Below are 12,172 nucleotides of genomic sequence, written 5' to 3' on the forward strand. Positions count from 1 at the left end.
GCAAATTCTTTTTTTACCCCAAGTGACTGTGGGGGTAACAGCTTTGTCCCTTGTCTAGTAATGTGAGGATGTTCGCTGTTTTCCGTACTGTAGAGCGAGCGTCCTGCATCTCTGGAGTGAATCTCAGCAGGTAAACCAACTTTGGAAAGTGCTACTGGGCTTCATTTTTCTAGTATTTTATTCAGGATTTTTGCAACCATATTTCTCAACTATATCGATCTTTATCTTTCTCTGTTGTGGTGGTTTGTATGTTGCTGGAACCAAACAATGAACTAGGAAGAGTTCTTTCCCTTTACATTAAAAAAAAAAAAGAGTTTGAAAAGAATTAGTGTTGATTCTTTAGATGCTTAATAGACTTTAGTGGGGGAGCCATCTGGTCCTGAGCTTTTCTTTAATGGGAAACATATTATTATTAATTCAATCTCATCCTTTATTTTAATGGCTTTCCTCGGGCATCTCATTTTTCTTTAGTCAGTCTTGGTAAGCTGTATATGTTCAGAAATTTGTTCACTTGTTTTTCTTATTTGTTGGCATGCAATTGCTCATAGTTTTATCTAATGATCCTCTTTATGGCTGTGGCATTTATCATAATGTCTTCTTTTTGGTGTCTAGTTTTATTGAAATAATTTTTCTAATGTCTTTATCTAGCTAAAGATAAAGAAGATTTTTTTAACTTTATAGCTCAATTGATAAAGTGCTTGCCTTGTAAGCCTGAAGACTTGGGTTTGATCCTTCACAGTCACATAAAAAAATCTAGGCATGGTGGCACATGTTTAAAATCCACTGCTAGAGAGGTGGGAATAGGAGGCCCTGAGACTCACTGGCCAGTGAGTGGAGTTACTTAGTGACCTCCAGCCAAGGAGAGACCCTGTCTCAAAAGAGGTGAACAACATTTCTGAGGACAAACCCCAAGTTTGTCTCCTGCCTTCCACATGAGTGTGTACACATGAACACACGCACACACCATCACTACACATGTACCCTGCACACATACTGATTTAAAACTTTCGTCATCATTTGTATTTTTTTAATCGTTATTTTTATTTTTTCTGCATTTATTTAATGTTTTTTCTTACGGCCAACTGTGTTGCCATTATCATTTGTCTCAATAAATTTTATAATTTCTTGTCTGGCGAGATGGTTCAGCAGGTGAGATGCTTGCAATCAAGCCTGACCACTTGAGTTTGATCCTGATCTTACCAGTGAAAGCAAAAGAGAACTAACTCCCTCAAGTTGTCTTCTGATGCCCCCTCCCCCTGTCTGGCACCTGCATTCACACAGCCCCTGGGTTCTTCTGACCCTGTTGTTTCACTTCCTGGGTTGGTTTAGTATCCAAAGTGTCTCTTGTTGCTACTTTCTAATTTTATGCTGTTGTGGTCAAAATGATCCGTGGTGAGGTTTCAGTTTCTCTTGTTTTAATCTGCTGATGCTTATTTTATGGTCAGCTATAAGACCTATATGGAGAGTTTTCCATGTGCTGGGACCTGTGGACAAGGGTACAGGTTGACTCTGGCATTTCTTTGTTCACTTCCTCTGAGTTTTTGTGCTCATTGCTGAAAGTAGGATGTTAAAGTCCTGCACTGTTGCTGTGTTGGAGCGTACCTCTCCCTTGAAGTTGGTCGGTATTTATGCTCTAGTTTTAGAGACAGCAATATTGGCCACAGATATCTTTATGCCTATTGTTTCACCTTGCTGAATTGACCTTTTATCGTACATGCTTACTCATTCTGACTCAAAGTTTGCTTTATCTGGTATAAATTAAGCTATTTCTCTTACTTTTGAATTCTGCTTTCTTTATCCACTTTTAAATTTTCTTCTCTCTCCCTTCCCCTCTTCCCCCCTTTCTTTTTAACTTCCTCCAAGGAATATCACATATGGTTCTGAATAACTTAGGGCAAGATTATAGATTTATTCAAAAGCAATCCAAAGTAAGAACTCTGTTAAGATATGTGGCCAGTAGGGAAGAGTTGTCCAGACATCTCTTAATAACCATAACTGTGTGACTCATTGGCATTTCATAAGATCCTGATTCTATGCCTGGAATTTCTTCCCTGGACCCAGATCAATGTCGAAAGGACTCAACTGCTTGAGGTTGGAGCTTTAGGTGAGCAGCCTCATCCAGCTCTGTTGGTGAGGTTCTTTTAAACACTCAGTCTCACCTAGGAGCTGCCGTTTTCAACTGTGTAGTCCTGTACAGTGGCGTAGTGTCTCCTCTGTCCTTCTTCATTATAGAGATGCAAGGAGTGGATGGGAGACATGCTGAGCAGTTGTCTCTACCTGTAGATAAACTCTGCTTTAGAAGAAAACATGGTTTCCCACACCTTTTTGTTGTTGTTGTTTTGGTTTTGTTCTTTTTTTTTTTTCTGTTTTGGATATTTTAAGGAACTAAATCATGCTTACAATCTTATCAGTTTGATTTAATGTCTTAAAACATTCCCTAAACATTATTACAAAATTAAAAGCTACCATAATGGTGATTAGAATCACCTTTTATGTTTTATTTTAATGTAGGGTAAATGAATATTTGTAGCAACTTTTAAAATATTTTTAAGGATTTATTTATTTATTATACATACAATGTTTTGCCTGCATGTATACTTGCACACTAGAAGAGGGCACCAGATCTTATTATAGATGGTTATGAGCTACCACGTAGTTGCTGGGAATTGAACTCAGGTCCTCTGAAAGAGCAGACTGTGGCTCTTCACCTCTGATCCGTCTCTCCAGCCCCTTTTAAAAATATTTTTAATTAAAATGTAAGAACATCACCACTCTCCACTTTCCTTTCCTTTCTTCCCTTCACCTCATATGTCCCACATAACTCCCTCTTAAATTGATGGCCTCTTTTTCTTTATTATTGTTATAAATATATGCACCAACATAAACACCACATGCTGAGTTCGTTTTTGTTGTTTTGTGTATATGATTTGGTATATTAATAAATCTGCAAGTGAGGATTCCTGGTCTGAGGGGAGGGTTTGTGAATTTGTACCAAAGGTACATGCACATAAAATTTTCTGTGTGTTACATATTTCTGGTGAGAAAAAAAAATGGTAGCTTTCATTATTCTCAGTGAAATTGGTGAACTAAAAAAACAAAGAAATACTCTTATAAACTGCAATAATTAATAAATAGCTAAGAGGTTGTAAAGGATTACAATTTAAGGGTTTGGGCTGTGGGTGTGGCACAGTGGTAGAACATTAAGCTAGTTTGTGCAAGGCCCTGGATTCTAATCCCAGGGCTGTAATAGGTAAATAAGTACATAGATACATAGATAAATGATAGATAGATAGATAGATAGATAGATAGATAGATAGATAGATACTCAGGCTGAATACACTTTAAATTAATATATTTATATCTTTTTAGAAAGCAATTGCTATTGCAACAGAACAATTAGGCTTTCAACACTGGTCACCTCAGAAAGAAAAGATCATACAATTTTATCATCAACTTCAGGTGGGTATGGAATGGCATGTCAGCAGATTCTTTACCTGGATTTCAGACAGTGAGATCAAATGGGAAAACACAGTAAGAACAGTAGAGAGCAGCTATGGTGTTCTTTGAGGTACAGTAGCATATTAAGTATTTCCTAGACTTCGTATCTCACCTTTATTTAGCATATTGCATTGATATTTTTACTCCTATCCAATAATATATGCTTGTCAGAGCCCTACAGGTATATTGTAAAATAGCCTGTATCCTGTTGCTGTCCAATCTTTAAACTTCCTGTTCTGCTTGGCTGTGAATGTAAGTTGTGTATTTTTACAAACACTAGCTACGTGGCTTGAGTCCCTGATCTCTCCAGTCTTTTATCATAAGGGGGTGTTGGATTTTGTCAAAGGCGGTTACAGAATCTAATGAGATTATAATGTGGGTTTCTTCTTTCAGTTTGTTTATTTGGTAGATTACATTGATGGGATTTTTATACATTGAACCATCCTTCCATCCCTGGGATAAAGCCTACTTGATCATGGTGGATGATGTTTTTTATGTGTTCTTGATTTGGTTTGTGAGTATCTTATTGAGTATTTTTGCATCAATGTTCATAGGGGAGATTGGTCTGACATTCTCTTTCTTTGTTGGGTCTTTGGGTGGTTTAGGTAACAAGGTGACTGTGGCTTCATAGAATGAGTTTGGTAATGTTGACCTGATCTTGATTTAAATTTGATAAGTAGTGTCATCAAAAAGTCATCCATTTCATTTAGATTTTCCAGTTTTGTGGAGTACAGCCTTTTGGAGTAAGACCTAAGATTTTTTTGGATTTCCTTGGTGTCTGTTATGGCCCCCTTTTCATTGCTGTTTTTGTAGATTTGGATACTGTCTCTCTGCCTTTTAGTTAGTTTGGCTAAGGGTTTCTCTATCTTGTTGATTTTTCTCAAGCAACTCGTGGTTTCATTGATTCTTTGTATTGTTCTCTTTGTTTCTAATTTATTGATTTGATCCCTGAGTTTGATTATTTCCTGCTATCTACTCCTCTTGTGTGTTTTTGCTTCTTTTTGTTATAGAGCTTTCAGGTGTGCTTTAAGTTGCCAGTATGAGAATGCTCCAATTCTTTATGAAGGCGATTAGTGCTATGAACTTTCCCCTTAGCATTGTTTTCGTTGAGTCCCATAAGTTTCGATATGTTGTGCCTTCATTTTCATTGAATTCTAGAAAGTCTTCAATTTTTTTTCCTCTGATCCTGTAGCCATTGAGTAGAGAGTTGTTCAGTTTCCATATGTTTGTAGGCTTTCTGTTGTTGTTGAGGTCCAGCTTTAGACTATGGTGGTCTGATAAGATACAAGAGGTTATTTCAATTTTCTTATATCTGTTGATGCTTGCTTTGTGACCAACTATATGCTCAATGGTGGAGAAAGGTCCATGAGGTACTGAGAAGAAAGGTATATTCTTTTGTGTTTGAGTAAAATGTTCTGTAAATATCTGTTAGGTCCATTTGATTTATGACATCTATCAGTTTCATTATTTCTCTGTTTAGTTTCTGTCTGGATGACCTGTCCATTGGTGAGAGTGGGGTGTTAAAGTCTCCCACTATTAATGTGTGGGGTTTGATGTGCGATTTAAGTGTTAGTGATGTTTCTTTTACTAAATGTGAGTGCCCTTGCATTTAGGGCATAGATGTTCAGAATTGAGATGTCATCTTGGTGGATTTTCCCTTTGATGAGTATAGTTTACTTCCCTGTGTCTTTGGATTAATTTTGGTTGAAACTCTTTTTTTATTAGATATTAGGTTGGCTAGCTACTGCAGCTTGCTTCTTGGGTCCATTTGCTTGGGAAAATTTTTTCCAGCCCTTTAATCTGAGGTAATTCTATCTTAGTTGCTGAGGTGCTTTTTTACGTATACAGGAGAATGATAGATTTTGTTTTTGCATTCATTCTGTTGGCTTGTGTCTTTTTATTAGGGAATTGAGTTCATTGATGTTGAGAAATATTAATGACCAGTGATTGCTAATTCCTATTATTTTGGTGTTGGTGGCAGTAGTGTGTGTGTGTGTGTGTGTGTGTGTGTGTGTGTGTCTTTTGGTTTTGCTGGTATGGGACTTACTTAATTTCTGGGTTGCATTGGGCTTAGTTAACCTTCTTGGGTTGGAATTTTTCTTCTAATATCTTTTGTAGGGCTGGATTTGTGGATATTGTTTAAATTTTATTTTGTCATGGAATATTTTGTTTTCTCCATCTATGGTGTTTAAAAGTTTTTGCTTGGTATTGTAGTCTGTGCTGACATATGTGATCCCCGTAGAGACTGCAAGGCATCTGACCAGGCCCTTTTGGCTTTTAGTTTTTCCTTTGAAGAGTCGGGTGTAATTCTCATAGGTCTGCCTTTATATGTTACATGGCTTTTTTCCCCCTTGTGGCTTTTAACATTCATTCTTTGTTCTGTGCATTTAATGTTTTTAATATTATGTGGCAGGAGGTTTTCATTTCTGGTCCAATCTACTTAGTGTTCTGTAAGTTTCTTCCATGTCTATAGGCCTCTCTTCAGGTTGGGGAGGTTTTCTTCTATCATTTTATTGAAATATTTTCTGTGCCTTGGAGCTGGTAGTAAAGTCCTCCTTCCTTTCCCATTATTCTTAGGATTGGTCTTTTATAGTGTCCCAAATTTCTTGGATGTTTTATGTCAGGAACTTTTTAGATTTAACATTTTCTTTGACTGGTATCAATTTCTTCAATTGATCTACACCTGAGATTGAGTGATTGATTTTTACAGTGGTAATATTTCTTTAAATGGGAATGATGAGAATTGGTAAAGGTGGCAGTACCCTGGTGTCAGTTCTAACTAACCTATTCTTGTGTTTGTAATGACGGCTGGTCCAGTGTCACCTTTTTGCTGAGCATCAGCAGATGTCACTCATTTGACCCATGATTGTGGGAATGGTGAGTGAGTGCTAGAGTTTGTGCATGCATGAGCAACCTGGTTTTTCTTCTGATTCTTTTTCTTCTTTTTCTTTTTCTTCTTCTTCTTCCTCTTCTTCTTCTAGTTCTTCTCCTTCTCCCTCTCCTCCTCCTCCTCCTTTTTTCTCCTCCTCTTCTTCCTTTTCTTCTTGTTATTTTGTATTTGTGTGGTACTGGAGATTTAAGTGAAGATTGTAGGTGGGCATTTAAACTCCTGCCCTTTGTTCTGCTTAAAGGGCTATTAATAACTACATCATGGAAGACCCTCCCCCAAATATTTGAGCTAGATTCAAGAAAATGTCTTGAAAGAGATGAATGATAAAGCTTAGCGTGGTGGTGCTTCAGCACTCAGGGAGGCAGAAGCAGGCAGATCACTGTGAGTTCAAGGCCAGCCTGGTCTACAAAGAGAGTCCAGGACAACCAAGGCTACACAGAGAAACCTTGTCTCAAAAAAAAAAAAGACAGAGAGAGAGAGAGAGAGAGAGAGAAAGAGAGATCAAGTTTGGAACAAAAGAAAGGTTATGCTAAGTTGAGAAGTTTATGAGACATCGGGATGGACACATTTAGTAAAAGTAGAGGCTGAGAAAAATGTATAGATTAGAAAACCACTAGATGCTGGTCATACTTAAGGCCAAGGTGACGAGACTAAATAGAACAGCAAAGGAGAGAGAGCAACAAGAATGACTGAAGAAAGTCTACATGGAAAGAAAAAGAAAAAATAAAGAGGAAACTCATTGTCACACAGCTCAGTAGTTCAGAAAGCCACAAGGAAGAGGGAAATTAGGAAAGCAAAAGAAAGTGTTGAGCACCAAGAATTAACAAGTACTCTCTGGCTGGGGTGTTTCCTCTCACCTCAGCATTAGCCTGTACAATAAAACAGAAGTCAGATTACAGTGGATTGAATGATTATATGAAAGAAAAGTGGATGGGTGCAGGCAGAGATGTATGTGAAGAGACACTTTAAAAACTACTTCCTCAGTACACTTGTCTGGATTTCGTTTTAGGCTTGTGTTGGTGTGATGCTAGTGGGGCCAACGTGTGGAGGGAAGACAACAATCAGGAGAATTTTGGAGAAAGCGTTAATAGCGCTTCCAATTGCCGAAATGTTAATACTTAAAGAATGGCGATCTGAGTCAAAGGTAGATGCCTGCTGATTAAGGCCTTTGTCATCTGTGATAGCTTATGCTTCCGTGTACATATTTATTCCTTCTACATATGCGTTTAACTACTTACCAGATTTATTGCTAGGATTTTTGTAGTAAGAAATTATTGTAGTAAGAATTTTGAAATTGAGATATCAAACTAGTGATGAGAAATGTAAAATAAAATGATGATTAACTTCTATGTTTTATATTTAGCTATTTTACTGAATCCAACTGATTTCTGAGTATCAATTCAATCATCTTCAAATAAAAATAATTATACTTCTTTTCCAATATTTATATGATTTTTCTTCTGTAATTAAGTTGATTAACCCTCCAAGATAATATCAAGTATAGTTTTTATTCCTTATTTTACCTGAAATTCATTTAATATTTCAATATGATGTTATCATTATGCCTATTAATTTATTCTTTTTTCTAGAAAATTTTCGTCATATTTGTAAGTTTCTTTTCCTTACAACTTTGGATTTTTAGTGATTGGAACTTAGCTAATGATTGTTAGGGAGCTGGAGAAATGGCCCAACACTTAAGAGTATTGGCTGCTCTTTCAAAGAATGTGTTGTCATTTTCCAGCATCCACATGGCAGCTCACAAGTGTCTGTAACTCCTGTTCCAGAGGATCTGATACCCTCTTCTGGCTTCTACAGGCACAGCTATGCACACAGTACACAGACACTCGTGCAAGCCAAACACCCATGCACATGAAAGATAATGATTGTTAGTCTCTGTTTCGTCTTTTAGCTCATTGGTGTAATATGCTGGACTTGATATATTTATTACTATTAACAACTATTAGCTGTCTGTGGCTTCCTGGAAAGTCCCTGAGAGCTTATATTGCATATTAATGCGGTATAAAATAAGACGCCACTATACCATATGGACTTCAGTTATTTGAGGATTTCGCTGATGACAGTATACTCCAGCATCTTAAAAAGTCAGCTTTGTGGTTACATGGAGTTTTTTTCTCTTAGTATGAAATTTCTTTTCCAGAACTGTTCATGTTACAGTTTCTAATTCTTATCATTTTTTATAAATTCCTCTTCTAAATGGTTCTCAATGAGTTCTTAAGCAATAATTGTCACTGATGAGAAGTGAATCGTTATAAACCAAAATTAAGTGAGATTCACTCCAGGAATACAAGAGTAGTCCAGCATTAACTTAGTGTAGTACATATGATAATAAAACAAGAGAAAGAGGCCATAGGATCATATCAAATCACAGAAAAGGGATGTGATGGTTAGCATTTCATTTCCCTTTGTGGTTAAAAAAAGAGGACAGGAAATTCCCCAACATGACAGGGGAGTTTATGGAAAAGCCACAGCTTGCACATACTCATGTGGTGACGGGCTGTGAGCTTCTCCTACAACCAAGAGTGGGACAAGTCTGTTTTCACCGCTACTGTTAAAACATTGCCCTGGACGTGGTTGAACGGTGTAAATAGGGTGAAGAAGACGTGGCAGCTCATCAAGAAGGAAAACACAGAATGTGCCCACAGGGTCACTCCAAGAGTAAAGTTGTTTGCCACCAAACCTGATGATATGGGTTCCATCCCTGTGACCCACAAGGTGAAACCAGAGAAGTGACTCTTACAGGCTGTCCTGAGCACAGTGGTGCTCACACACATTCGCGAAATAAATAAGCATGGTAAAAAGAAGTTAAAAATATACAGTATAGGGTTATGATAGGGTATTTGTGAAAGTTTTAAAGGAATGGGATTCATTTGGGTCACACAATTCGAGGTGAAAATGTAAACATAAAAGTTGTGATGTATATTGTACTATAGCAGTTATTTGAAAACGTGTCTGGCCTCTCTCTTACTGAAAGTGAATTGTGGCCTCAAGCACTGCATCATGTTCCCTAAAACTTACGTGCTGAGTCCCTGACTCACAGTGCAGTGGGAAACAAGCCCTTTGCAGAGTCGAAGTTAAAATGAGGCTCTGAGGGACAGCCCTAACCCAGTACAGTTGTTGTCCTTCCACCTTGGTCTTCTGGTCTTCAGAAGGATGGAAAAAATAGCGTGTTTAAGCCACCTACTCCGTTGTTGTTTTTTTAAGAGGCTGTAGCAAACTGTTATATCATACTGCGTACGAGTCAGTGTGGATTGGTGCCATCTTGGCCTCAATAGTATGTGTTAGTTCTGGTCTTTTCCACTGAACTACACCAGCTGCATACATTCTCACATTCTCTTATATGCAACTCTCGTAGCACCTCTGTGTCCACAGCTGGGTTTTTACTATCTTAACTTCCCGGATTCCCACCACTTGTATTTCTGTACCCATAACCTCTTACTTTGCATTATGTGAGTATGTGTTTTCTGGCAATAATATCTGACCCTTGCCCTGCTTAAATCTGAAAGAGGTAAACAGAGAACAGTTCAGGCGGAGCCAAAGTAAGTTAAGATTTTGTGGCTAATATCCAGGCAGACTTAAAGTGCACCCCTTCCCGGGCCCACCACACGCGCTCTGGCCCCTAGCATACCATCCCAACCAGAGCCTCTGTTCCACAATGGAGCTCACGGAGACCTCTCTTCTTGAGATAGCTACTTGTGTTATTTAGAAATTTTTAAATACAAGTCAATTTTTACTGTGTCTTGTAATTACTACCTTTATAGAGATGTTTTGTTTGATGTAAAAGATACCTCCTAAACCCCACTGGTAACAACTGTGCAAAAAATTCAATAGTTGTACTGTAACTAACTCTTAAAACAACTTTGGATTTCCTACCTCCTACTCCCAGTTTGCAGGAAAAAAAGGAAGAGTGGACGTCTGTGTTTTGAATCCAAAATGTGTCACTCTTAGTGAACTTTATGGATATCTGGACATTAATACCATGGAATGGCGTGATGGGTTATTATCAGCAGCAATTCGAAATTATGTTAGCACTGCAGATTTCTCCAAGAGAGATCGTGCTCATGGACTATTGTCAGGAATTGGAGATATATCTAATGTAAGTGTAGAATGGAATTTAGTATTTTCCTTTGACTAATATAGACAGTTTCATAGTTCAAGTTATTTATTAAAACATTATTAGCCACCTATTCATGTGAAAAGTATTATAAACAGTTTTGTAACTTTAAGTTATATTATTAAAAATAAAAATGCATTATTGAGTTTCTAAATATTCAGTAAACCATAGAATAAAGTTGAAGATAATTGTATTAAAAGGAATGCAAAGAGAATTAAGACTAAAATGGAGAAAAACCTGGTACAGTATTACTAATATGTCTAGCAAATTAAAGAAATGAGGATAGTTTTGTTTAAAATGATGTAAAATTTGTTAAATAGTAAATATAAGTGACAAGAAAATGTGTTCTTATAACTAATAGTAGGACTATTGATAATTTTCAGTAGGTAAGCTATAAGCAAAAAGATATTTGAAGCCAAAGGGTTAGCAAGGATAGAAAACTGTCTGCATTTTGCTAGCTCATAAAGTAATATACAAACATAATTTAGAACAATTTTGAGAATATAATTATGCCCCAGTAATCATGAGTTTCACCTCTGTAGAGTCACCCAAATATAGATCCAAACTGCCTGGGAATGAAATGGTGTCTGTACTAAGTGTGTACAGACTCTTCCTTATTATTTCCTAAACAGTCTAACAACCTCTCATCTGACCTTTAACTTGTGTTAGGTCGAGTAATATAGACATGAAGGTGTGTGTAGGTCACATATAAATACCTTGTCATTTTACATAGGGTATGCGAGCATTCTTATGCCTTGGTATTTTCTGGGGCTTCTTAGAAACAGTTTCCTCTATAGGCACCAAGGAATGACTGGACGTGTTCAGATTTCTACATAAGTATTCCTTTGATTTGAAAATCAATTCCTAGTCATTTAAAGAGATAGTTTTGTTAATCTGATGCTATATTTTTATATTAGTAAGAAGATACTTTCTATATGAAAAGTTGTGAGTTTCCTGTCTACCATAGGAGCCATTTATATTGTCCTAAACTCTGAAATACACTTAGCAGCATATTCTTTGTGGACTCATCTTTTCCATTTTATCATAAAGGTATTCTGAATTTTACCAAATGCCTTTTTTTAAAATCTATTGGGATCATACATTTTTGTGCTTTGTTTTGTTGATGGCATGTATCGAGTTTGATTTCTCTGAGGTAAACCATGTTGCATTGTCTGGCTGTATCTCTCTTGATCCTAGCTAAGTCCTTTATGTAGAGAATTCTATTTGGGTTGCTGGTGTTTTGCTTAAGAATTTTGCACATGTTTTGATGAAGGTCATTGGCCCATTGCCTTCTGTTTCATTGTGTTCTTATCAGTTTGGTCTCATGGAATGAGCCAGAGGAATTCCTTTCTCTCTAGTTTTTTATCATATGTGAAAGAGAACTAGTATCCTTCTCATCTGCAGTGAAGCTATCTGGTCCTACACTTTTTTTTTTTTTTTCAATGCACTTTATTCAGGAACCTTGAACAATCATCTGACCCTGGGGAAAGCCAGCCCACAGCTTAAATAGCCTCTGGGTAGCCAACCCAGGCATGCCACATGGGCAATGCAGATAGGTCCACATACATGGAAGCAAGCCAGATCCTCAGCCTTAGCCAAATGTGGAATTGTTCATGACAGAGAGCACTCATCATCGGGTGGTCCTACACTTT

General features: G+C 37.2%; 1 protein-coding gene across 1 annotated transcript in view; it reads left to right on the plus strand.

Annotated features, from left to right (window-relative positions):
* The window catches only part of Dnah14 (dynein axonemal heavy chain 14), a 242,443-nt gene that overhangs the window by 113,279 nt on the left and 116,992 nt on the right, over positions 1-12,172 (plus strand). Inside the window, exons 37-39 of the mRNA XM_060365100.1 lie at positions 3,370-3,459; positions 7,398-7,532; positions 10,293-10,502. Of these exons, the coding sequence (XP_060221083.1) occupies positions 3,370-3,459; positions 7,398-7,532; positions 10,293-10,502 (435 nt within the window). The remainder of the gene's footprint in view (positions 1-3,369; positions 3,460-7,397; positions 7,533-10,292; positions 10,503-12,172) is intronic.

This window comes from Meriones unguiculatus, chromosome 11 (assembly GCF_030254825.1).
Source record: "Meriones unguiculatus strain TT.TT164.6M chromosome 11, Bangor_MerUng_6.1, whole genome shotgun sequence".
Taxonomy (NCBI): domain Eukaryota; kingdom Metazoa; phylum Chordata; class Mammalia; order Rodentia; family Muridae; genus Meriones; species Meriones unguiculatus.